Raw genomic sequence first — 23,372 nt, 5'->3', positions numbered from 1 at the left:
AATATCTAAACTACACCTTAAACTAATCTGCAGTTTCTTGTGTCTCCACCTCATGTTGTAAAGATTCAAACCTGTTTGATGTTCAGATATCTCGGGCTTTAGTTTAGAAATACAACCTGGCCCTACTGCTCAACTTGCCCACGATAGAGTCATAGAGTCTTTAAACTTTAGAGATGACAGCATGGAAGTAGGCCCTTCGGCACACGGAGTCCATGCTATCATAGTGATCACCCCGTAAACTAGCATAATCCTACACACTAAGGACAATTTATAATTTACAGAAGTCAAATTAACATATAAACCTGTACGTCTTTGGAATGTGGGAGGAAACCAGAGCACCCGGAGAAAACCCACGCGGTCACAGGGCGATCGTGCAAACTCTCCGACAGACAGCACCCGGAGTCAGGTCAAACCCGGCTCTCTGGCGCTGTGAGGCAGCAACTCTGTCACTGCGCCACCGTGTAGCCCTTCGGCCCAACAGTTCAGATGGTGTACAGCTTCCCTTAATGGTATTCAGTGCCCATTAGAAAGATGGTCAGCGTGTGATGTGACAAGGAAATAGGCCTCGTTACCTGTACGCACCAACTCAAGAGTGAAAAAGTTGTCCCTTGGGTCCCCTTTATAAAGTATAAGATGAGAGTCATAGAGTCACACAGCACAGAAAAAGGCCCTTCGGCCCAACTTGTCCATGCTGACAAAGATGCTCCATTTAAGGTCCCATTTGCCTGCGTTTGGCATTTATGGTGGACTTACCATCCGGAGCGGGATCCCTCGCCGGGGATCCCCGGAGAAGCTCCGACCGCCGGCCTGTGGCCTACAACATCCTGAAGCCGCGGTCTCTGGTAGGGAAGCACCGATTTGGGACTTACCGTCCCGATGAGAGGGCCTGTACATCTGGCAGCCTGCAGCGGCGACTGCAGAGGTTTATGGCCCCGAGACACGGGGGAACAATGGAGGAGGACTGACTGTACTTTGTGCCTTCCACCACAATGAAGAATGCTGTGGTGGATGTTTGTGTTCAATTTTTAGTGTGTATTGTGTGTTCTTGTTTGATTGTACCGTTGCTGGCAAAATTCATTTCACTGCACTTTATTGTGGTGTGATGACTGACCTGATTGATTGATTGGTTGGTTGATAAACCTAAAGGCATTAAACAAGGGTCCATCAGGCGCCTCTGATTAAAGATGCCATGACCTCTCGTTTGAAGTACAGGTATAACACAAAGGGCAGCAGGTACAGAGGAGCACCACCACTTTCAGGTTCCCCGTTAAGCTACTGACCTAGAGGTATATTGCCACTCCTTCACAGTTTAAAGGAGGTGTGCCTGGTAAATGTTGTACACATCGGGTGGTGAGTGCATGGAACACGCTGCCAGGGTTGGCGGTGAAGCCAGATACAATACTGGCGTTTAAGAAGCTTTTGAATAAACATATGGATATGCAGGGAATGGAGGATTATGAGTTATGCGCAGGAGGATAAGAGATGGTCTTGGCATCATGTGCAGCATGGACATTGCGGGCCGAATGGCCTGTTTTTGTCCTGTACTGTTCTCTGTTCTAAGTTCTAACCCTGGATCTCAATTCTGGAACACCTTCCTGAAGGTGTCAAGGACCAGTCCCACCCTGGCCACTCCCTCTTCTCCCCTCTCCCATCAGGCTAAAGGTATCGAAGTGTGAAAATGCACACCTCCAGATTCAAGGACAGTTTCTTCCCAGCTGCTATCAGGCAACTGAATCATCCCATCACTGATGAGAGAATGGTCCTGACTTACCATCTACCTCATTGGAGACCCTCGGACAAGCTTTAATCGGACTTCAGCTGGATTTTAAATTGCACTAAACATTATTCCTTTTATCCCGTATTGGTACATGTGATTGTAATCATGTATAGTCTTTCCGCTCATTGGATAGCACACAGCAAAAATGCTTTTCACTCTACCTCACTATTGCTCGTGATAATAGTAAACAAAACTAAAACTAAACTAAACTGAAACTCCTTAATCCCAAAAACCCTTCTCCCTGGGGATGGTCATGGCTCCAGTAGATGGTTCACCACTATTAAGATGGATGGCCGTTAAATGCCCCTTTGAAACCCACATTCTAGGAATGAATAACAAACGTCGCCCAAAGCCAATATTTATCCCTCAAAGAGAGAGCCTTGGAAAGCATATTTGTGCTTTCGCTGTTTTGAGGGACCTAGCTTTGTGCAAATTGGCACCGCACCTTCCTACATTTGCTCTGAGGCCGCTCTTTGGTTAAGTGCTTTAATGGTTGTGAAATGCCTGAGGCCATGAAAGGCGCTATAGAAATGCAAGCCCAACGTTCCTTCTTGAAGCCACGCGCAAACTGAAAGTAATTTCCGACCGCTACGAGATGCCCGCCAGTCCTGCCCAAGACATGTTTCCCTGCTTCCTTCGTCAGACTGAAGAAGGGTCTCAACCTGAAACGTCACCCATTCCTTCTCTCCAGAGATGCTGCCTGTCCCGCTGAGTTACTCCAGCATTTTGTGTCTATCCCTGCTTCCTTCGTCTTTCACACGCAATGGGAGCAGTCAGTGCGTGTGGAATGGCAACTAATGAAACACGGTATTATAGCTTCATAAAATAAACTCTTTCACCAGCCTGCCAATGTTTGCACGGACAGAATTTCAGAATATCCAAAAAAGAACGTGGTCAGTAAATATGAACCGTTCACTGTGCTCTTTGTGAAGGTTTGTTTATCCCACTGTTCCAACTGTAGTGATTGGGTTCACTGCCTGGACTCTGGGAAGGAGACTGTTGGTGGTGATCGCCCGGTTAGACTGCGGGAGGATTTGAGTAAAAGATTCAGGAGGCAACTCTTACACAGAATGTAGAAACAAAGAACTGCACATGCTGGTGTATACCAAAGTCAGACACAGTAGCGGAGTGCCGGAGTAACTCAGCGGCTCAGGCAGCATCTCTGGAGAAAATGGACACTTCCCTTGAGTCTGAGGAAGGGTCTGCAGTTGTATAGGGCTCTGGTAAGACCACATCTGGAGTATTGGTACAGTTTTGGTCTCCTAATTTGAGGAAGGACATCCTTGTGATTGAGGCAGTGCAGCGTAGGTTCACGGGATTGATCCCTGGGATGGCGGGACTGTCATATGAGGAAAGATTGAAAAGACTAGGCTTGTATTCACTGGAGTTTAGAAGGATGAGGGGGCATCTTATAGAAACATATAAAATTATAAAAGGACAGGGCAAGCTCGATGCATGGAAAAATGTTCCCAATGTTGGGCGAGTCCAGAACCAGTGGCCACAGTCTTAGAATAAAGGGGAGGCCATTTAAGATTGAGGTGAGAAAAAACTTTTTCACCCAGAAAGTTGTGAATTTGTGGAATTCCCTGCCACAGAGGGCAGTGGAGGCCAAATCAGTGGATGGATTTAAGAGAGGGTTAGATAGAGCTCTAGGGGCTAGTGGAGTCAAGGGATATGGGGAGAAGGCAGGCACGGGTTATTGATTGGGGACGATCAGCCATGATCACAATGAATGGCGGTGCTGGCTCGAAGGGCCGAATGGCCTCCTCCTGTACCTATTTTCTATGTTTCAATGTCCCGGTCCGAAACATTGCCTATCCTTTTTCTCCAGGGGTGCTGCCTGAATTACTGAGTACTGAAGTACTGAGTTACGCCAGTAATCCTTACATAGAGGATTGTATTCTTTCCGCAGAGACCGCTCCCTCTGTAACTCCCTGGTTAATTCGTCCCTTCCCACCCAAACCACCCCCTCTCCTGGCACTTTCCCTTGCAACCGCAGGAAATGCTACACTTGTCGCTTTACCTCCCCCCCTTGGCTCCATCCAAGGACCCAAGCAGTCTTTCCAGGTGCGGCAGAGGTTCACCTGCACCTCCTCCAACCTCATCTATTGCATCCGCTGCTCTAGGTGTCAGCTGATCTACATCGGTGAGATCAAGCGTAGGCTTGATGATCGCTTCGCCCAACACCTCCGCTCGGTTCGCAATAACCAACCTGATCTCCCGGTGGCTCAGCACTTCAACTGCCCGTCCCATTCCGAATCCGACCTTTCTGTCCTGTGCCTCCTCCATGGCCAGAGTGAGGCCCACCGCAAATTGGAGGAGCAGCACCTCATATTTCGCTTGGGTAGTTTACACCCCAGCGGTATGAACATTGACTTCTCCAATTTCAGGTAGTCCATGCTTGCTCCCTCCTTCCCCTCCCATTCTCAGCTCTCCCACAGCCCACTGTCTCCGCCTCTTCCTTTCTTCGTCCCGCCCCCCCCACAACAGTCTGAAGAAGGGTCTCGACCCAAAACGTCGTCTATTCCCTTCGCTCCATAGATGCTGCTTCACCCGCTGAGTTTCTCCAGCATTTTTAACTACCTTACACAACAGAGTTCAGTGAGGAATGAGATCTGCTCCTTGAAGACAGCACAGTGGTGCAGCATAGTGGTGCAGTAGTAGTGTTGCTGCCTCACAGCGCCAGAGACCCAAGTTCGATTCTGACCTCGGGCGCTGTCTGTATGGAGTTTGCACGTGTTTCCTCCGTGTGCTCCAGTTTCCTCTCACACTCCAAAGAGGTGCGGGTTTGTATGTTAATTGGTTTCTGTAAATTGTCCCTAGTGATAGAAGTAGTGTACGTCGGTGCGGACCCGATGGGCCAAAGGGCCTATATCCACACTGTATCTTTAAAGTAAAAAAACCTCAGACACACCCTTGGCAACTCGCTGCATCAGTGTCATGACAACCTCCACACCTACGGACTTGGCAAAGAGAGTCTGATTAATTACAAAGACACAAAATGCTAGATTAACTCAGCGGGTCAGGCAGCATCTCTGGAGAAAGTGGTATAAGGTTCCTGAAACATCACCTGTCCATGTTCTCCAGAGATACTGCCTGGTCCGCCGAGTTACTCCAGTACTTTGGGTCTTTTTTTTGTTGCAAACCAGCATCTTCAGTTCCTTGTATCCACTTACAATATTTGTTCTGGTCGGCAGCCAAGATTGTTTGGAATCACCATGAGACAGCCAAGGTGTTTAGGCTCCTGCTGTCATTGGGACCATTGAAAGCTACCCGATGTAAAATGTAGCACCATTTCAGGGGCAGTCCAAGATTTGTGGGACCCAGGATCTTGCCAACTAATCTTTGCAGGTGACAAGGAAATTTGAATAGGTGTTAAGTGTGTTGGAGCCAGGTTTTATCACCAGAAGCAGAAGTGCAATGGAATTCTGCTAAATCTTTATAAATCAGAATAATCTTCAGATGGAGATTTAGATTAGAGATAGAGCATGAAAACAGACTCTTTGGCCCATCAAGTCCACGCCGACCATTGATCACCCGTACACTAGTTCTATGTTATCCCACATCCTCATCCACTGTCTACACACTAGAGGCATGTGACAAAATTAATTCACTAAACTAAATTTAGAGAAACAGCATGGAAACAGGCCATTCGGCCCGTCCAGCCTATGCCAACATCAATCACCCATTCACACTAGTTCCACGTTATCCCACTTTCTCATCCACTCTCTACACAACATGGGGCAATTTACAGAGGGTCAATTAACCTACAAACCTGCACATCTTTGGGATGTGGGAGGAAACCGGAGCACCCGGAGGAAACCCACGCGGTCACAGGGAGAACGTGCAAACTCCACACAGACAGCACCGGTGGTCAGGATCGAACGCGTGCCTCTGGCACTGTGAGGCAGCAGCTCTACCAGCTGCGCCGCTGTGCTGCCCATCCCACCAAGAAGGACAAAGCCAGCAGGGGAACACTTTCAAGCTTTTACATCTTCTGCCCGACAAGAAGGGGGTGAAGAGGGAATGACTGTAACGCCCCTGTCCCATTTAGGAAACCCCTGGAGACTTTGCGCCCCACCCAAGGTTTCCGTGCGGTTCCCGGAGGTTTTTGTCAGTCTCCCCACCTGCTTCCACTGCCTGCAACCTCCGGCAACCGCACGGAAACCTTGGGTGGTGCGCAAAGTCTCCAGAGGTTTCCGTTCAGGTTTCCTAAGTGGGACAGGGGCATTACAATCTAGATATTGCAGGGAACCGTTCAAGATGGCAGTTCACCAAGCAATCTGTGAGGCCATTGAGGATGGGAAATAAAGGATGGCTGTGATATCCGCATCCTTAAATATAATGAATAATTAAAATAATCCAATAGCAATGTGCGACCTACTTTTTATGTATCCAGGTTTCTCACACAGTGGGTGGTGGGTATATGAAACATGCTGACAGACGAGGTAGTTAAGACGAATAAATAACAGCAGTCAAAAAAAATTTGGGCAGGTACATGGATAGGGAAGGCTTGGAGGGGTATGGGCCAAACATGGGCAAATGGGACTAGGTTGGATGGGACACCTTGGCGGCATGGACGAGTTGGGCAGAAGGGCCTGTTTCCATGCTGTGTGACTCCATGTTTCTGGCTCTATGTGAAAATCTTTATTTCACTGTGCCCTAATGAACTGGAAAATACTGATATTTTCAGTTGTAATTTTAAGAAGAAAATTGCATAAAAATCCATTAAGAAAAGAAAATTGGAATGCTAAGGGAGATTAAGTGGAACAAATTGAGCGGCACGGTGGTGCAGCGGGAGTGTTGCTGCCATACAGTCCGCGAGCATTGCCACTTTTCATTCACTGCACATCTCGTATGTGTATGTGACGAATAAACTCGACTTGACTTGACTATACAGCGTCAGAGACCCGGGTTCAATCCTGAGTACGGGTGCTGTCTGTATGGAGTTTGTTAGGTCTTCCTGTGACTGCGTGGGTTTCCTCCGGGTGCTCCGGTTTCCTGTCACGCTCCAAAAACGTGCAGGGTTGCAGGTTAATTGGCTTCAGTAAAAAAATATTAGTTGTCCCTAGTGTGTAGGGTGGTGCTAGTGTGTGGGGGTCGCTGGTCGGCGCGGACAGGGTGGGCCGAAGGGCCTGGTCCTGCACTGTATCTCGAAACTAAACTAAATTGGCGAAATCAAAGACCCTTTGGCCTCATGATGGACTGATGTGTTGTCCACCTCTGTGTTGGAAGTGTCTTTGTGGTGTTGAATTATTAACCTCTGTTTTAACCTCCACTTTTCAGAACGCACTCGGATAATGATGGGTCCTCATTCCTCTCTGGTGATTTAAGTGGCAGCCACACAAAACTGGATTCTGTTTACAGCAAGACAGCCAAACAGTGCCTCGAAGAAATCTCCGGTAGGTGATCTGGTCTTATTAAGTCTCACGGCTGTTGAAAATATTTCTGGTGCAATTCTTCAGCTGGAGTAACTCCGCAGCATCTCTGGAGAACAGGGAGAAGGTGACGTTTTGAGTCGAGACCCTTCTTCAGACTGATTCTTCTGAATCACCTAAAATATCGCCTGCCCATGTTTTCCACAGATGCTGCCTGACCCGCTGAGTTACTCCAGCCTTTTGTGTCTTTTTTTGTAAACCAGTGTCTGCGGTTCCTTGCTTCAATGACAAGGAACATCTTATTTCATAGAGGAAGATTCTTGTACAGCGTTTGACCAGACTTAACCTCCTGGTTAAAAGTTCAAAAACAGGGCACAGTGCCGATAGAAAACTGCTTTGAAAAGCAAAAATCAATCGCAAACACAAAATCTTTTGAGGTTGGAGAAGAGATTTGGTGTGGTTGATGCAAAAAAACGTGCATCTGATGTGAGGTTGTCGGCTGCTTTTAATGTTACATGACTAACGAGTCTGTACCAAGTGCTGATGAATGAAGTCGATGAGATGTATTCGACTGAGATGGCACTGACAAGGTGGGCCGAAGGGCCTGTTTCTGTGCAGGATGCTAGATATCTGTAGAAGTAGTATAATAAACAATTGCATTTATATGTCACCACAAGATGTTAGATGAAGCTCCCAGTTAATGAGGTGAAAACACACACAGGTAGACACAAAGTGCCGTAGTAACTCGGTGGGTCAGGCTGCATCTCTGGAGAAAAAGGATGGGTGACGTAACGTGTTGGGACCCTTCTTCAGACTGTCTGAAAAATCATCAGAGGATTAGATAGGATAAATTATTTTGCCCAGAGTAGGGGAATCAAGAATCAGAGGACATTGCAGTGGCCTCAAAGTCGGGAGCTTCAGCGCAACGGCGTTGTTTTTCATCACGATGCGTGATGAACGTCGGGGTCACCAGTTGTCGTGGCCTGGACCAGGTCAGGAGAAGGCTAGACACCAGGCAGGTTCAGAAGTCCTTTAATGAAGCATGGCAAACACCAGAACACCCCCGAGCAGGAACCGGCAGACAACCGTCCCTGTCCCTCAAGAGCCGAGGGGGATGACCCAAGGAGTGACTTAATCTCCAGATACCACCACAACATGGGTTTAAGATGAGGGGAGGAGAAATGTTATAGGAACCTGAGGGGTAACTTTTTCACACATAGGGTGGTGGGTATATGGAACAAGCTGCAGGAGAAGGTGGTTGAGGCAAGTACTATTGCAACGTTTAAGAAATATTTATACAGATACCGGGATAGGATAGTTTTAGAGGGATAGACACTGGAGAAAAGTAATAGGTGAGGTTTCGGGTTCGACCAGTGTGAAGAACAGTCCCGATCCAAAATGTCACCTATTACTTTTTCTCCAGAGACGTTGCCTGTCCCGCTGAGTTACTCCAGAACTATGTGTCTATCTTCGGTATAAACCAGCATCTGCAGTTCCTTCCTACACATTATTTCTACACTATGCTGGAGATCAGGGCTGGTTGCCTATCCCACAGTCCGTCCATACTCACACAGAGAGCCTCACTTATGCCGCCCCCTGGAATTAACTCTAATGCCTCGTCCTGAGAGACTGTGGGAGTTATTTTTCAATGCAAGCAATGAAAACATCTGTGGCTTGTTGTGTACTTAAAGCCGGTCAGTTTAAGTCCTTATTGGAAACATGGTTTTGGTTTTGGTAAACGCATTTGGTTTCCTGTGCTGTTGTCCGTGGTGAGGAGGTGGAGGTTTAATTGGGAAAGGGTGACACTTGTGGTGGGTGAGGGAGGAAGTGAAAAGCCAACAGGAAATGTCAGCTTTATAATACTGTGAGCAACTTTCTCAATCTCAGTCAGGGTATCCCAAAGCGAAGATCTTTCCACTCTGCTGTTGTGAACTGTAAAACACAGCCTGATAGTTGCAATCAGTAACTTTAAGAAGAAAATGGTATAAATATCCCTCGAGGCTCTTGATCGGCATAGACAAGTTGGGCCGAAGGGCCTGTTTCCGCGTTATACTACTCCCTGACTCCATCGGGAGCTTATTTATAGTCAGCAATTTCTGACAGTAATTTGGTATTGAAGATAGAATTACTTTTGGGATGGATAACTGTAGCCAGAACTCAGGTAAACTATGACCGTGTGAGCTCCCACATCCCAAGGGCGTGCGGGTTTGTAGGTTAACTGGCCTCTGTAAATTGCCCCGACTGTGTAGGGAATGGATGAGAAAGCAGGATAACATAGTTAACTACTGTGAATGGGTGATTGGTGGTCGCCGTGGACTCAGTGGGTCGAAGGGCCTGGTTCCATGCTGTGTCTACTTTACCTTGCACTAAACATTATTCCCTTTATCCTGTATCTGTACACTATGGACGGCTTGATTGCAATCATGTATAGTCTTTCCGCTGACTGGATAGCAGGCAACCAAAAAGCTGTTCAATGTACCTTGGTACACATGGCAGTAAACCAGGGCCGGTTTTAAGCCGATTTGACCGATTGCTCCCAATTGGGCCCCGCGCCTAGGGGGGCCCCGCACTAATGTTCCGTACTTCGTATGGAAATACGAATTCTCTTTGTTAACTAAAGTTTTTTTTAATTCGCCATCCGGATTTTTTTTTTAAACGAACATGTATAACCAAAGATCTTCTAGCAGAGCTCCACTATAGGATCTTTGTGTATAACAACCGCTGCACGGCCATCAGACACAAACGATGTGTTAACTAGTACTGTTAGCACTTCTTATCAGCAAGTACTTAACTCGTTGTTATACAATCATGTCATCAATGCATCCATCCGCCTTCCTCAGTAAATGTTATTGTGTTTTGAACAAGTATTAATAACGTCGTGTTCCTTTGAATAAAATTCACGCGGCGTCATTAATACTTGTTTAAAACACAATTACATGTAGATGTAATGTAGACCGATGACACGTTGAGAATTTCTTTAAACTCACCATCATGAGTGAGGGCCCCGGAGCGCGAGAAGGGGCTTCTTCCTGGTGTGCAGGTTAGTCATTCACCTACCGACCCACGTTGTGTCTCTTTGTGTTTTGCTCTCTCCCTCCCTCTCTCCCTCTCCCGCTCCCCATCTCGTCTCTCTCTAGCTCTCTCACACTGTCGCCTCGGCATTCCCGGAATCATTGACGTTTTGCGGTAGACAAAAATGCTGGAGAAACCCAGCGGGTGAGGCAGTCGCCTGGCCCGCTGAGTTCCTCCAGCACTCTGTGTTTTTTGTTTGGCTCTGAAGTTGAAGGTGGCTCAACGGGACGCGCAAGGGCTCTGGGGAGAGGGTTGCGTTTCTGGTCGAGACCTTTCTTCAGACAATCACAACTAATCTCACCGACGAGAGTTCAGTTTAGTCTGAAGAAGGGTCTTTCTAAAGTCGCTGCGCTGCCTGTCCTGCAGAGTTACTCCAGCTTTATGTCTATCTTCAATTTCAGAGAAATACAATTTCTCACGGGGGGCTTATAACGTCTCTAAACCCCTTTGGGACCCTCTGAACACCTCTAAAACTCCTCTAGCCCCCCTATTTCCCTCTATTCCCCTCTAAACAATTGTAAACACACCTGAACCCATCTGAAGCCCTCTAAACATCTCTAAACCGTTTAAACCCCTCTAAACTAGGAGGCTGCAAGGTGACTTGGATAGGCTGGGTGAGTGGGCAAATGCATGGGAGATGCAGTATAATGTGGATAAATGTGAGGTTATCCACTTTGGTGGCAAAAACAGGAAAGTAGACTATTATCTGAATTGTGGCCGATTAGGAAAAGGGGAGATGCAACGAAAAATGCTCACGGCAGACCAAACGTGTTAAACAGAAATTGGTCAGATATTGAGCTTTACACAGTGAGAAATCATGTGAAATAAGCACTGAATTTAATTTTAAATGAATGTACCTGCATGTTATACTGTTTAGTTTGGAGATACCACCAGATAGTCTGGTTGATACAACCAGATTAGTTTGGAGATACAACCAGATTAGTTTGGAGATACAACCAGATTAGTTTGGAGATACAACCAGATAGTCCACTGAGTTCGCACCGACCAGCGATTTTTGTTACAGATTTGACAAATTTATTTGGCGGCCAATCAAACGCTGTCTCTAAGGGGGTTGCATCCAATCACCAACCAGCTTGCCTTAAAATTCCCGAAACTACACGAAATATAAACATACATAAATTTTTACTTTTCTAGAGCAGGGGCCCCGCCATCAGTTTTCTAATTGGGCCCCGCAATTCCTAGCACCGGCCCTGCAGTAAACTAAAGTAAAGGGTGATCTTTGGTCGGCATGGACTAGGTGGGCCGAAAGGCCTGTTTCCCCGCTGTATCTCTAAAGTAAACTAGATTAAGCTCTTCACTGTACCTCGGTATATGTGGTAATAAACTAAACTAAATTAAAGGGTGATCGTTGGTCGACATAAATTCGATGGGCCGATTAGCCTGTTTCCACACTGTAAACTACCTTATAATTATGGACAGAATGAGAAAAAATATCTGCGATGAATCTAACAAAGCAACATGGCTCAATTTATCAGCTTGTTCTAAATATTTGATGTTGAAAATACTGCAGGAATGGATCATAGTGGAACAGCACTGTCAAGAACAAATAATTTATTTTTAAAAAACTCACGAGAAAGAGAAATGAGTATTGAGTATATTTCTCCAGTGAGTTTCAGTGTCAAAATCCTACCGGCCAATTTGATATATCTAGTGAGGTGCCACAATGCAGGAAGAACGATATCTATTTACCACCGCAATGTTTTAGAGGTTTTATTCTGCTCCTGTACCCTGGGGCCTGAGGTGAAATTATTACCGACTGAATGTTGAAAGGGGAATATGATTTGTAACTTCCTGGACACTCTGTACTTCAGACATTATTTGCAAAGGCAAGTCAAGCAGTGCTTGGAGTTTGCCAGCTCTACTGTGGAGTTTGGGCTTCACGCACTGAGCCGGCATTTATTTGCCCTGGAATAGAACACAAAGTGCTGGAGTAACCCAGCGGGTCAGGCAACATCTCTGGAGAACAAGGCAGCACAGTGGCGCAGTGGTAGAGTTGCTGCCTTACAGCGCCAGAGATCCATATTCAGTCCTGACTACAGGCGCTGCCTGTACGGTGTTTGTACATTCTCCCTGGGACCGCGTGGGTTTTCTCCGGGTGCTTTGGCTTCCTCCCACACTTCAAAGTCGCACATGTTTGTGGGTTAATTGCCTTTGGTAAAATTATAAATTGTCCCTGATGTGTAGGATAGTCTTAGTGTAGGCTGTTCGGCGCAAACTTTGTGGGCTGAAGGGCCTGTTTCTGTGCTGTATCCCTGCATCTCTAGGGACGACAGATGGCACAATGGGCTAAGTGTTCGGCTGGCAACCGGAAGGTAGCTGGTTCGAATCCCGCTTGGAGTGCATACTGTCGTTGTGTCCTTGGGCAAGACACTTCACCCACCTTTGCCTGTGTGTGTCCTTGGGCAAGACACTTCACCCACCTTTGCCTGTGTGTGTGGATGTAATTATGTGAAGCACTTTGGGGTCAATGCAAGTTGACTAAAAATGTGCTATATAAATTTTTAAAAAAATAAAAATTTAAAGTCCAAAGTCAACGTTTCGGGTTGAGACCCTTCTTTAGACTCAATTGCTCATCCTAATGGTCCTTAAGAAGGTGATGGTGAACCTCCTTCTTGAAAAGAGAGGAGGGGGTAGGACAAAACCAGGCAAGTGATAGATGGATTAAGACATTCACAAGTTATTAAATTCATGTCATAGCAGAATTAGGTCATTTGGCCCATTCTATCTACTCCGCCAATGGCTTATCTATCTTTCCCTCACAATCCCATTCTCCTGCCTTTTCCCCGTAACCATTGGAACCTTCGGAAAAGAATGTTGTGACCACTGCCCAGTCCATCATCGGCTCTGACCTCCCCACCATCGAAGGGATCTATCGCAGTCACTGCCTCAAAAAGGCTGCCAACGTCATCAAGGACCCACACCATCCTGGCCACGCACTCATCTCTCCGCTGCCATCGCGTAGAAGGTACAGGAGCCTGAAATCTGGTACATCCAGGTTCAGGAACAGCTTCTTCCCCACAGCCATCAGGCTATTAAACTCGCCAACAAACAGACTCTGAACTATAACAGCCTATTGCACTATATCTGTTTATTTATGTGTCCATATATGGTCTATGCTATATAGACACACTGAACTGTTCTGTATTTATGCTTACAATACTCTGTTGTGCTGCAGCAAGCAAGAATTTCATTGTCCTATCTGAGACACATGACAATAAACTCTCTTGACTTGACCTGACTTTGATGCCCTTACTAATCAGGAGCCTATCAATCTCTGCTTTAAAAATACCCAAAGACGACCTCCACCGCCATCTGTGGTAATGAATTTCACAGATTCATCACCCTCTGGCTAAAGAAATTTCTCCTCATCTCCATTCTAAAGCTATGTTTGTTTATTCTGAGGCTGTGTCCTCTGGTTTTAGACTCTTACATTTCTGGAAACATCCTCTCCGCCTTCACAGTATCCGAGCCTTTCATTATCCGGTAGGTTTCAATGGGATCACCCCTCATCCGTCTAAAACTCCAGCAAGTACAAGCCCAGAGCTTTCAAATGCTCATCGTACGTTAACCCAATCATCCCCAGGATCATTCTTGCAAACCTCCTCTGGACCCTCTCCAACGCCAGTGCATCCGTCCTCAGATATGGAGCCCAAAACTGCTCACAATAATCCAAACGTGACCTCGCCAACACCTGATAAAGCATCAGCTGAAACGTCGTCCGTCCATTCCGTCCACAGATTGCTGCCTGACCTGCTGAGTTCCTCCAGCACTTTGTGCTTTGTTATTGAGGATGGGTTTAAGCATCTCATTGTCCATGTTTCGGGCCGGCGCAAAGTATTTAACAACATGGAAGAATTGTGTGCGGCACGGTGGCGCAGCGCTAGAGTTGCTGCCTTACAGACCGGGCTCGATCCCGACTACGGGTGCTGTCTGTACGGAGATTGTACGTTCTCCCCGTGACCTGCATGGGTTTCTCAAAGGTCTTCAGTTTCCTCCCACGCTCCAAAGACGTGTAGATTTGTAGGTTGATTGGCTTGGTAAATGTAAAAACTGTCCCTAGTGTGTGTAGGATAGTGTTAATGCGGGGATTGCTGGTCGGCGCGGACCCGGTGGGCCGAAGGGCCTGATTCCGAGCGGTATCCCTAAACTAAACTAAAATTGTCGTTGTTGCGATGATGGAAACAGGCGAGACAATCTTCACACAGCAAGATCGCACAAGCAGCAATATCCAGGGATTGTAATGTTGAATGAGGGACTTTCTCTGGAACGCCAGAGGTCACAGGGTACAACTGATGGAAGTATATTCAAATTATGAGAAGCATAGATAGGGTAGACATTCAGAACCTTTTCCCCAGGATGGAAAAATCAAATACGACAGGGCAGAGCATGAAGGTGAGGGGGGGGCAACGTGTAAGGGAGATGTGTGGGGTACATTTTTTATGCAGAGGGTAGTGCGTGCCTGGAATGTTCTGCCAGGGATGGTGGTGGTGGAGGATATGATTGTGGTGTTTAAAAAGCTTTTAGGTGGATATGCACGGAGTTGAAGGATATGGGTCATGTGCAGGCAGAGGAGATTAGTTTAACTTGGCATCATGTTCGGCACAGACATTGTGGGCTGAAGGGCCTGTTCCTGTGCTGTACTGTTTTGTGATGGGTTAAAATGTCCGACCCCCCCAACCCCCTTCTATATACTGAGACATGGAGATGGAGCGATGGTTTGCAACCAGTGCCCAAGCCTCAACTCTACTTACATTTCTCACTACCCTGCTATCTACCCTGCTAAGGGCCCGACCCACTTGGGCGTCATTTGCGTGTCACGCAGGTGGCGCGCGAGGATTTTGAGAATCCCAAAACCCTGGGGCACTGCACATCACCGCCTGCGCCACCACGTCTCACCATGCGCCATGCGCGCGTAATGCACACCATGCTCTCGTCGTGCGTCGTGACGCGTAAATGACGTCGCGTAAATGACACGCAAATGACACCCAAGTGGGACAGGCCCTTAAGTTTTATTACTTCTGATGTAGAAACAAGGAACCGAAGATGCTGGTTTACAAAAAAGACACAAAGATGCTGGAGTAACTCAGCTGGCCGGGCACCATCTCTGGAGAACATGGATAGGCAAGGTTTTGGGCCGAGACCCTTCTTCAGACTGATTGTAGAGGGAAGGATGGGGGAAAGAAAGCTGGGAGAGAGCAGGGGCAGCACAAGGCCTGGCAGGTAATAGGTGAAGATAGACACAAAGTGGTGGAGTAACTCAGCGGGTCAGGCAGCATGTCTGCAGAAAAAGGGTGGGTGACGTTTTGGGTCGGGACACTTCTTCCCACTGAAAGTGGGGGAAGGAGGGGGTGTGAAGACCTAGAGGCAAGAAAAGACCAGGATCAAGCAGGGCCGGCTACAAAAGACCTCAAGTAGTGCAGTGCCCTGCTAGGCCCATAGTTGGCTGGGGAAGGTGTGATCTCAAGTGGGATCAAATGCGGTGAACTGTGGAACTGGTTAAAGGAGCAGAGTGGAGGTAGGAGGCCAGGGTGGGGGGGTGCAGAGGGGAGAAGAGTGTAAGTAGAAGATACCTGGACAAAGGGCAGAGATGAGAAAACAGAAGGATTGAAGAGCTGCGAATATATTTCTGATTTTTGGTGCTTGTGAGTTCAGTATTCCGCCCGCGTCTGTCTGCTCTGCTGGATCAATGTGCTGCCATGGACATTAATCATACCACAGAACACAAATCACCAGGCCAGCAGATTCCCTGTCCCGGACTAAATAACCTTGGCACCATGATGATGGATTTAATACGGTTCATTGGTCGCTCTGTGCAAATAATCAGGCTTGCCTGTGGTTGTAAGGCCAGGTTTAGTTCAGTTCAGTTTAGTTTAGTTTATTGTCACGTGTACCAAGGTACAGTGAAAAGCTTTTTTGTTGCGTGCTAACCTGCCAGCGGACATGATTACAGTCGAACCATCCGCAGTGTAAAGGGAATAAGGTTTAGTGCAAGATAAAATCCAATAAAGTCCGATTATAGTCCGAGGGTCTCCACTGAGGTAGATGGCAGGTCAGGACTGCTCTCTGGTTGGTGGTAGGATGGTTCAGTTGCCTGATAACAGCTGGGAAGAAACTGTCCCTGAATCTGGAGGTGTGCGTTTTCACACTTCTGTAGATGGGAGAGTGGAGAAGAGGGAGTGAGCAGGGTCCTTGATTATGCTGGTGGCCTTGCCTAGGCAGCGTGAGGTGGGTGATGGGTGCAGGTGATCACGGAGAGGGTTTGTGTTGTTAATTCCAGAGGTGGTGGGGAGGGGGTCCTTCTGGAGAGGGGGCACAGATATCCCAAGCAACACCGGCCATCGCTCCATCTCAATGTTGGGTTCAGCCGAAGACCTCCTTGCCCTCTGTCATCGAGTGTGTGGTCCCAGAAATAGCTTGCTAATTAGAGCAGCGGGGTGCTAGCAATGCTGAAATTGCTGTTGACAATGCAATAATTAGACTGGTTGAAGCAAGCTGCTTACAGAGTGCAGCCAGATGACTTGACTCAGATCAGTAAACCCATTTCACGGCCGACGGCTTCAGATGAACCGACTTCAACGGTTCATCACAGCCATGGTCATTATGACGTTCCTCTTAAATCAATGCCCGCTGGTAATTGGATGGGCACAGAATGCCTACAATGCCCATTGTGCCATCTGTCTCATAGAGTCACAGAGCGTCTGAACAAATATCCAAAGGGCGTCCCACCTGAAACCGGTTGCCAAACACTTTAACTACCCTTCCCATTCCCATACTGACCCTTCTGTCTGAGTGAGGCCACACCCAAATTGGAGGAACAGCACCTCCTTGGGCAGCTTACAACACGGTGGTATGAATATTGATTTCTCTCATTTCAAGTAACCCCTGTATTCCCTCTCTCTCCGTCCCTCCCCCATCCTAGACGTCCTGCTGGTTTCACTGTTCGGATCCCTTCGTTCTCATGTCCTCCACCGCCAACAATGCACCATTGTGGGCTCCTTGGCCATTGGTGCCGGCTGATTTCTTCTGTAGCTTTTTATACCTCTAGTTCCCCTCTCCCCTGACCCTCAGTCTGAAGCCCCGAAACGTACCTTTTTCCTTCTCTCCAGAGATGCTGCCTGACCCACTGATTTACCAGCTTTTTCTCCCTATCTTCTGAAACATCGACTGATTCCTCTCCCGCAGAGATTGCTGAGCTTTCAGTGGAGTCATAGAGTCATATAGAGTGTAAACAAGCTCTTTGGCCCAACTTGCCCACAGTGACCAACATGCCCCACCTATACTAGTCCCACCTGCTTGTGTTTGGTCCATATCCCTCCAATACATTCCTATCATGTTCCTGTCCAAATGTTTCTTAAACGTTGTTAGAGTACTTGCCTTATCTCCGTCCCCTGGCAGCCCGTTTCTTATATTCACCACAAATGCTCTGAATCTCCTCGGAACTCTCTCCAGCTCAATCTCGTTCTTTCTATGTTGGGAATTCATTCTATTTCCAGTGTGGGGCAAGTTCCCTGGGCAGGAAGCAGGGAGCAGGGAGGTGAACTGGTGATGCTGCTTCAGGGACTTATGGAGGCACTGGAGAGGGTGTAAGGAAGGTCTTGGAGATAGTTCCCAGGGATGTGGAGGTCTGGGAAAGGGCTAATGTGGTTCCCTTTAGAGCTGAGGGGGCGGAAGGGAAATTTGACCAAAGTACGCAAGATAAGGAGAGGCCTGGGGGAGGGGAAACAGGAAAAGCCTGTTTGCTTTTGCGGTGAGATCAATAACCAGGGCATTGATCTCATGGAGAGAAGGATTGGAGGACAGATAAAGTCTTTTAAGAGGTTTGATGCCAAGAAGAGTCAAGAGTGTTTTATTGTCATATGTTCCGGACGGGACAATGGAATACTTACTTGCTGCAGCACAACAGAATATTTGAATATGTAAACATTGTACATACCGGGGAAAAAAAAGAAAAAGTTCAATCAATAACAAATGTAGAAAAAATAACAAATATAGAAATAAAGAAAAAAGTTCAATAAATAATAAATATGTTTGTCTGAGACTCTGAGACATGAACCATCAGTAGATGTAATGTGGTCAAGAAGGCTTTCGGCACATTGGCCTTCTGATTTACGGATTGTTCCCAGGGACACATTCGGAAACGGACATCAAGTGCTGCTGGAAGTTCATCAACTCGGTGAAAGATGCTCTTTGGTCTGCCCGAATCTTGTTGACCTCCCAGCGGAGCGAGATGTCCGTCGGGGAATGTTGCCGACTGGCCTGCTCCAGACTGCAGGAGTACGTGCTGAGGGAAGCACTGAAGCTCGGTGCAGCCAACGCCAAGGCTGTGTGGGGGAGGACCACAGTCTAGGGTCCTACTGCTACAGGTCATTGAGGGGCAGGGTGTGGTGGAGACGCCCCTCAAACAAGGGAAGGGATATCACCCCAGGGGGCCACATGTGGCAAGGCTGGGTATAATGATATTTCTGTGAACACCACCAAATACAATGCAAATGAATGTATGTATAGCTGCGGGGAAATGTCGGAGGGATTTTTGCACAGTTCTCGTTTTGTATCAATTTTTAATTCCGAATAAAGTTCATCTGTCAGAGTATTGAGTGTAGAAGTTGGGAGTTCTTGTTAACGTTGTACAAGGTATTGGTGAGGCCACGTTTAGAGTGTTGTTTTCAGTTTTGGTCACCCTGTTATCGGAAGGCTGTTGTCAAGCTGGAAAGGGTGCAGAAAGGATTTGTGAGGATGTAGCCAGGACTAGAGGGCCTGAGCTGTAGGAAGAGGTTGAGCAGGCTAGGATTTTTTCCCTTAGAGCACAGGAGGATGAGGGTTGATCTTATAGAGGTGTACAAGATCGTGGGAGTAATAGATCGGGTAGATGCGCAGAGTCTTTTACCCAGAGTAGGGGAATCCAAAAGCAGAGGACATATATTTAAGCTGCGGGGAGAAACATTTAATAGGAACCCGAGCAGCAACTTTTCTACACAAATGGTGGTAGGAGTATGGAACGAGCTGCCAGAGGAGGTAGTTGAGGCAGGTACTATCATAACGTTTAAAAAACATTTGGACAGCTACATGGATAGGACATAGAGGGATATGGGGCAAACGCAGGCAGGTGGGACCAGTGCAGATGGGGCATGTTGGTCGGTGTGAGCAGGTTGGACTGAAGGGCCTGTTTCCACGCTGTGTGATTGTAAGACACCATACCACCCCCCACCCCCCTTTCACTCCCCAGGGGGAGATTGCCATTACCCTGACACACAATGAATGTAACCTCCTCCAGAAGCCTCTAACCTTGAAAGATCCCCCCCACCCACCACCATTCAGCTCTGGTGACAGGCAGCTGGAGATGGAGAGGAGGGGAGAGGATGGGGGGGGGGGGGGGGGGGGGCAGGGGAGGGGAGGGGATGGGGGTGGGGGGGCAGGGGAGGTGGTGAGGTGTTTACCATTCAGCCTTCCGAGCCTTATTACCGGTAACTTGTGTTATTTACGATGGAGTAGCTCCTTCTCCCGGCCTGCCTTTTGTTTATGCAGCCATTTCGAGAGCTGAAGCATCTGCAGTGAAATAAGAGAGAGAGAGAGAGAGAGAGAGAGAGAGCAGGAATGGATGTGAGATGCAGGATGAATGCTAAAAGAGGTGTGATTGGGAAACAGCCTCCCAATTGCCAGACTGCCTTCGTTCCGATGGGAGCTGCTGTAGAGGGTGCCACCTTCTGAGCTGAACGCCCAGCCCTGTGTGAGCACAGCACCTCTCCTTCTCAGTCGCTCTCGTTCCCTCTCGCTCTCTCTCTCTCTCTCTCTCTCACGTTCTTTCTCTCTCATTCTCTTTCTCTCTCGTGTTCTTTCTCTCTCGTTCCCTCTCTCTCTCACTCGCTCTCATTCTCTCTCTCTCTGTCTCGCTCTCTCTGTCTCATTTTCATTCTCTCTCTCTCTCTCTCTCTCTCTCTCTCGTTTTCTCTCATTCTCGCTCTTCACACATCTCAGCTCGATAAGGAAGGATGCCTTAACCCGCTCCCTCTGTCTGCCGACGAGAGGAATATCCTGGTTCATATACTGTGCTGGTCCTCGGTGTTGGCTCGGGGCTCTGTGGAAGATGTGAAGTGAGAGGGCAGTGGCTACACTGAGGAAGGCTCTCTCCTGCTCTCGGTCCTCTTCGCTGGGAGGAGTGGGTTCTTTTGGGCGCTGTGAAAGACTGCGGGACGGTGTCTATGCAGAGCTGGCCGCGCACCATGGTGCTCGGAGCTCCCTGTGCACCGGAGGAGCGGCGATTCGGGAGGGAGCCTGCAGGGACTGGGTTCACTCTTTGATCTCGCGGCTGTGTTGGGGGGGCGAAAGGGAGAACAGCCCCCCCTCCTTTCCCCTCCCTCACCCCCAGCAGCAGTGCGGCTGAGCGGAGGATGAGAGGGGTCTGCTTCGCTTACTGGCAGCTCGGCGATGAAGGCAGGCGCGGCGGCGGTGAGCTGTTGCCGTCCCTGAGCCCCTGGACGGTGGGAGGATGAGGAGGTCCGTGTCTCCGCCAGCGTCTAGAAGCCGGGAGGCTCCCCGCCGGCCCTACCTGCTCAAGCGCAAGTCCCTGGCCAGCCTGGTGCCGGCTGGAGAGGGCGGCTGGTGGGCGCCCGAGGGCGGGACGGGAACCCCCGGCCGGTGCCTGTCCCGCTCCCGCCCCCTCTCCGCTTCCGAACGCTCCCTTCCCTTGGCCGTCTTCGGCAGGGACGAGGGGCCGGGGTCACCCCTGGGAAACGGCCGGCCGGAGAGGGGCAGCCGGGTGGGAAGCGGCTCGGACGATGAGGTGTCCAAGACCAACCCGAAGCACGAGCTACTGACCGAGGACAGCAACCTCCACGAGGGGGTGGCACAGCTGGACACCGAGATCATCCTCACCATGCTGGGAGATCTGAAACAAGCCCTTTACAACAACATACTGGGTGAGTTCAACCATCCACCCACCCACCCTCCCACACACCCGCGCAATGCTCCGCGTTTTGAAGATGTATGTGTATTGCGGCTCTTTCAGCCAAATGCAGGCATTTTGATTGGGGGTCTTGCTCCCGCACTACAGCGCGCTCTGTCGACTTTGACATCCCATGGAACATTAGTTGTGATTCATGTTCCCCTTGATACAGAGAGAGGGAGATTCAGAGAGAGAGAGAGGGATGGGGGGAGGGAGAGAGAGAGCGAGTGAGGGGGGGGGGGAAGGGGAGGGAGAAGGAGAGAAGAGGGGGAGGATGGGGGAGAGAGAGAGAGGAGGGGGGAAAGAGAGAAGGGGGAGAAAGAGGGGGAGGGAGAAGCAGTGGGAGAGAGAGAGTGAGGGAGAGGGGAGAGAAAGGGGGTAGAGAGGGAGAGATTGAGAGAAGGAGAGGGGGAGGGAGAGAAAGGGAGAAAGGGAGAGATATAGTGCATGTCTTATGAAGATGCATTTAGAAGGCTGCTGCAGAATTGGCATTTGTGTAAGGATGATACCTCATTGCAAAGGCTCGTTGACGGTGTGTAAGAGAGGGGAGGAAAGCTGTCAGCCGCGGCAGTGCTGCTGGACCGGGAGCAGGGTGATGGATCGAGGACTGAATCGCGATGCTGCTGGTTCATACAATCTTCGGTTGAGTTAATCCTTGTCGTTCTCCCCGAGTCATTAAATCAAAGCAATTAGCCAGTAATTGCTCATAATGTGTGTTCACCTTCTGAGGCAGTCCCTAAGGATTTAGTTTATAGAGATGTAGCACAGAAATAGTCCCTTCGGCCCATCGAGTCGACATCTAAGGTTATGGGGGGAAGGCAGGAGAAGGGGATTGGGAGGGAAAAATAGATTGGATGGCGGAGTAGACCCGATGGGCCAAATGGCCTCATTCTGCTCCTATATCTCATGGTCTTATGGACCATCGAACACCTGTTCAAGCTAGTTCTATGAAACGAGGGGCAATTTACAGAGGGCCAATTAACCTGCAAACCCGCACGTCTTCGGGATCGGTGAGGAAACCGGAGCACCCGGAGAAAACCCACGTGGTCACAGGGAGAACGTACAAACAAACGCCACACACAGACAGACAGCGCCCGAGCTCAGGATCGAACCAGTGTCTCTGGCGCTGTAAGCCAACGGCTAGCCAACCATTGTGAGTGGGCAAGTTGGGCCGAAGTGCCTGTTTCCGCGCTGTATGACTCCATGACTCTAGTCAGTACATTCATCTTCCTGTCTGTGTAATGTGTTATTAATGCTGATATCAGTGGGACAGAAAGAATAGATCGAACATGATACGAAAACAGCAAAATGAAAAAATGTGAAAGACTCAGCAGGTCAGAGAGCTTTGTGGAAAGAAGAACAGTTTATGTCAATGAGAAAGTTCCTGAATTTTACAGTGGCAGCTTATCTGATTGGGCAGAGAGTCATTGAGTCAACACGGAAACAAGCCCTTCGGCCCAACTCATCCATACTGACCAGGATGCCCTATCTAAGCTCGATCCGTTTGCATGCTTTTGACTCATATCCCTATAAGCCCTCCCTATCCATGTACCTGTCCCAATATAGCCAATATAGCCAATTAACTAGCCTCAACTACCTTCTGCCACAGAAGGTAGTTGAGGCTAGTTAATTGGCTATATTTAAGAGGCAGTTAGATGTGGCACTTGTGGCTAAAGGGATCAGGGGAGAAGGCAGGAGAAGGTATGGAGAGAAGGCAGGTACAGGATACCGAGTTGGAAGATCAGCCATGATCATATTGAATGGCGGTGCAGGCTCGAAGGGCCGAATGGCCTACTCCTGCACCTATTTTCTAATACCTTTAAAATGCTATTCTAGTAACCTGCCACAACGACCTCTTCTGGCAGCTCATTCCATATACTCACAACTCTCTGTGTGAAAAAGGTTGCTACTAAATCTTGCAGCTCTCATCTTAAACCTATGTCCTCTGGTCCTTGATTCCCCTCCCCTGGGTAAAAGACTGTGCTTCTACCCTATCTATTCCCCTCATGATTTTGTACTCCTCATAAGATAACTCGTTATTTATGCTCTACAAGGAATGAGATGGACCCACAAACACATAGTGTAGAAAGGAACTGCAGATGCAGATAGACACAAAATGCTTGAAGAACTCAGCGAGTCAGGCAGCATCTCTGGAGAAAAAAGGATGGGTGTCATTTCAGGTCCC

At 48.4% G+C, this 23,372-nt stretch overlaps 1 protein-coding gene across 8 annotated transcripts in view; it reads left to right on the top strand.

The window, feature by feature from the left end:
- Positions 1-23,372, top strand: part of nav3 (neuron navigator 3) — a 330,490-nt gene that overhangs the window by 203,745 nt on the left and 103,373 nt on the right. For all 8 annotated transcript variants that reach the window (XM_033037973.1, XM_033037971.1, XM_033037967.1 and 5 more), the window contains one exon: positions 7,064-7,179. In XM_033037973.1, the coding sequence (XP_032893864.1) occupies positions 7,064-7,179 (116 nt within the window). The remainder of the gene's footprint in view (positions 1-7,063; positions 7,180-23,372) is intronic.

Source organism: Amblyraja radiata, chromosome 19, assembly GCF_010909765.2.
Source record: "Amblyraja radiata isolate CabotCenter1 chromosome 19, sAmbRad1.1.pri, whole genome shotgun sequence".
Taxonomy (NCBI): Eukaryota; Metazoa; Chordata; class Chondrichthyes; order Rajiformes; family Rajidae; genus Amblyraja; species Amblyraja radiata.
This window is presented reverse-complemented; position numbering and strand designations above follow the sequence as displayed.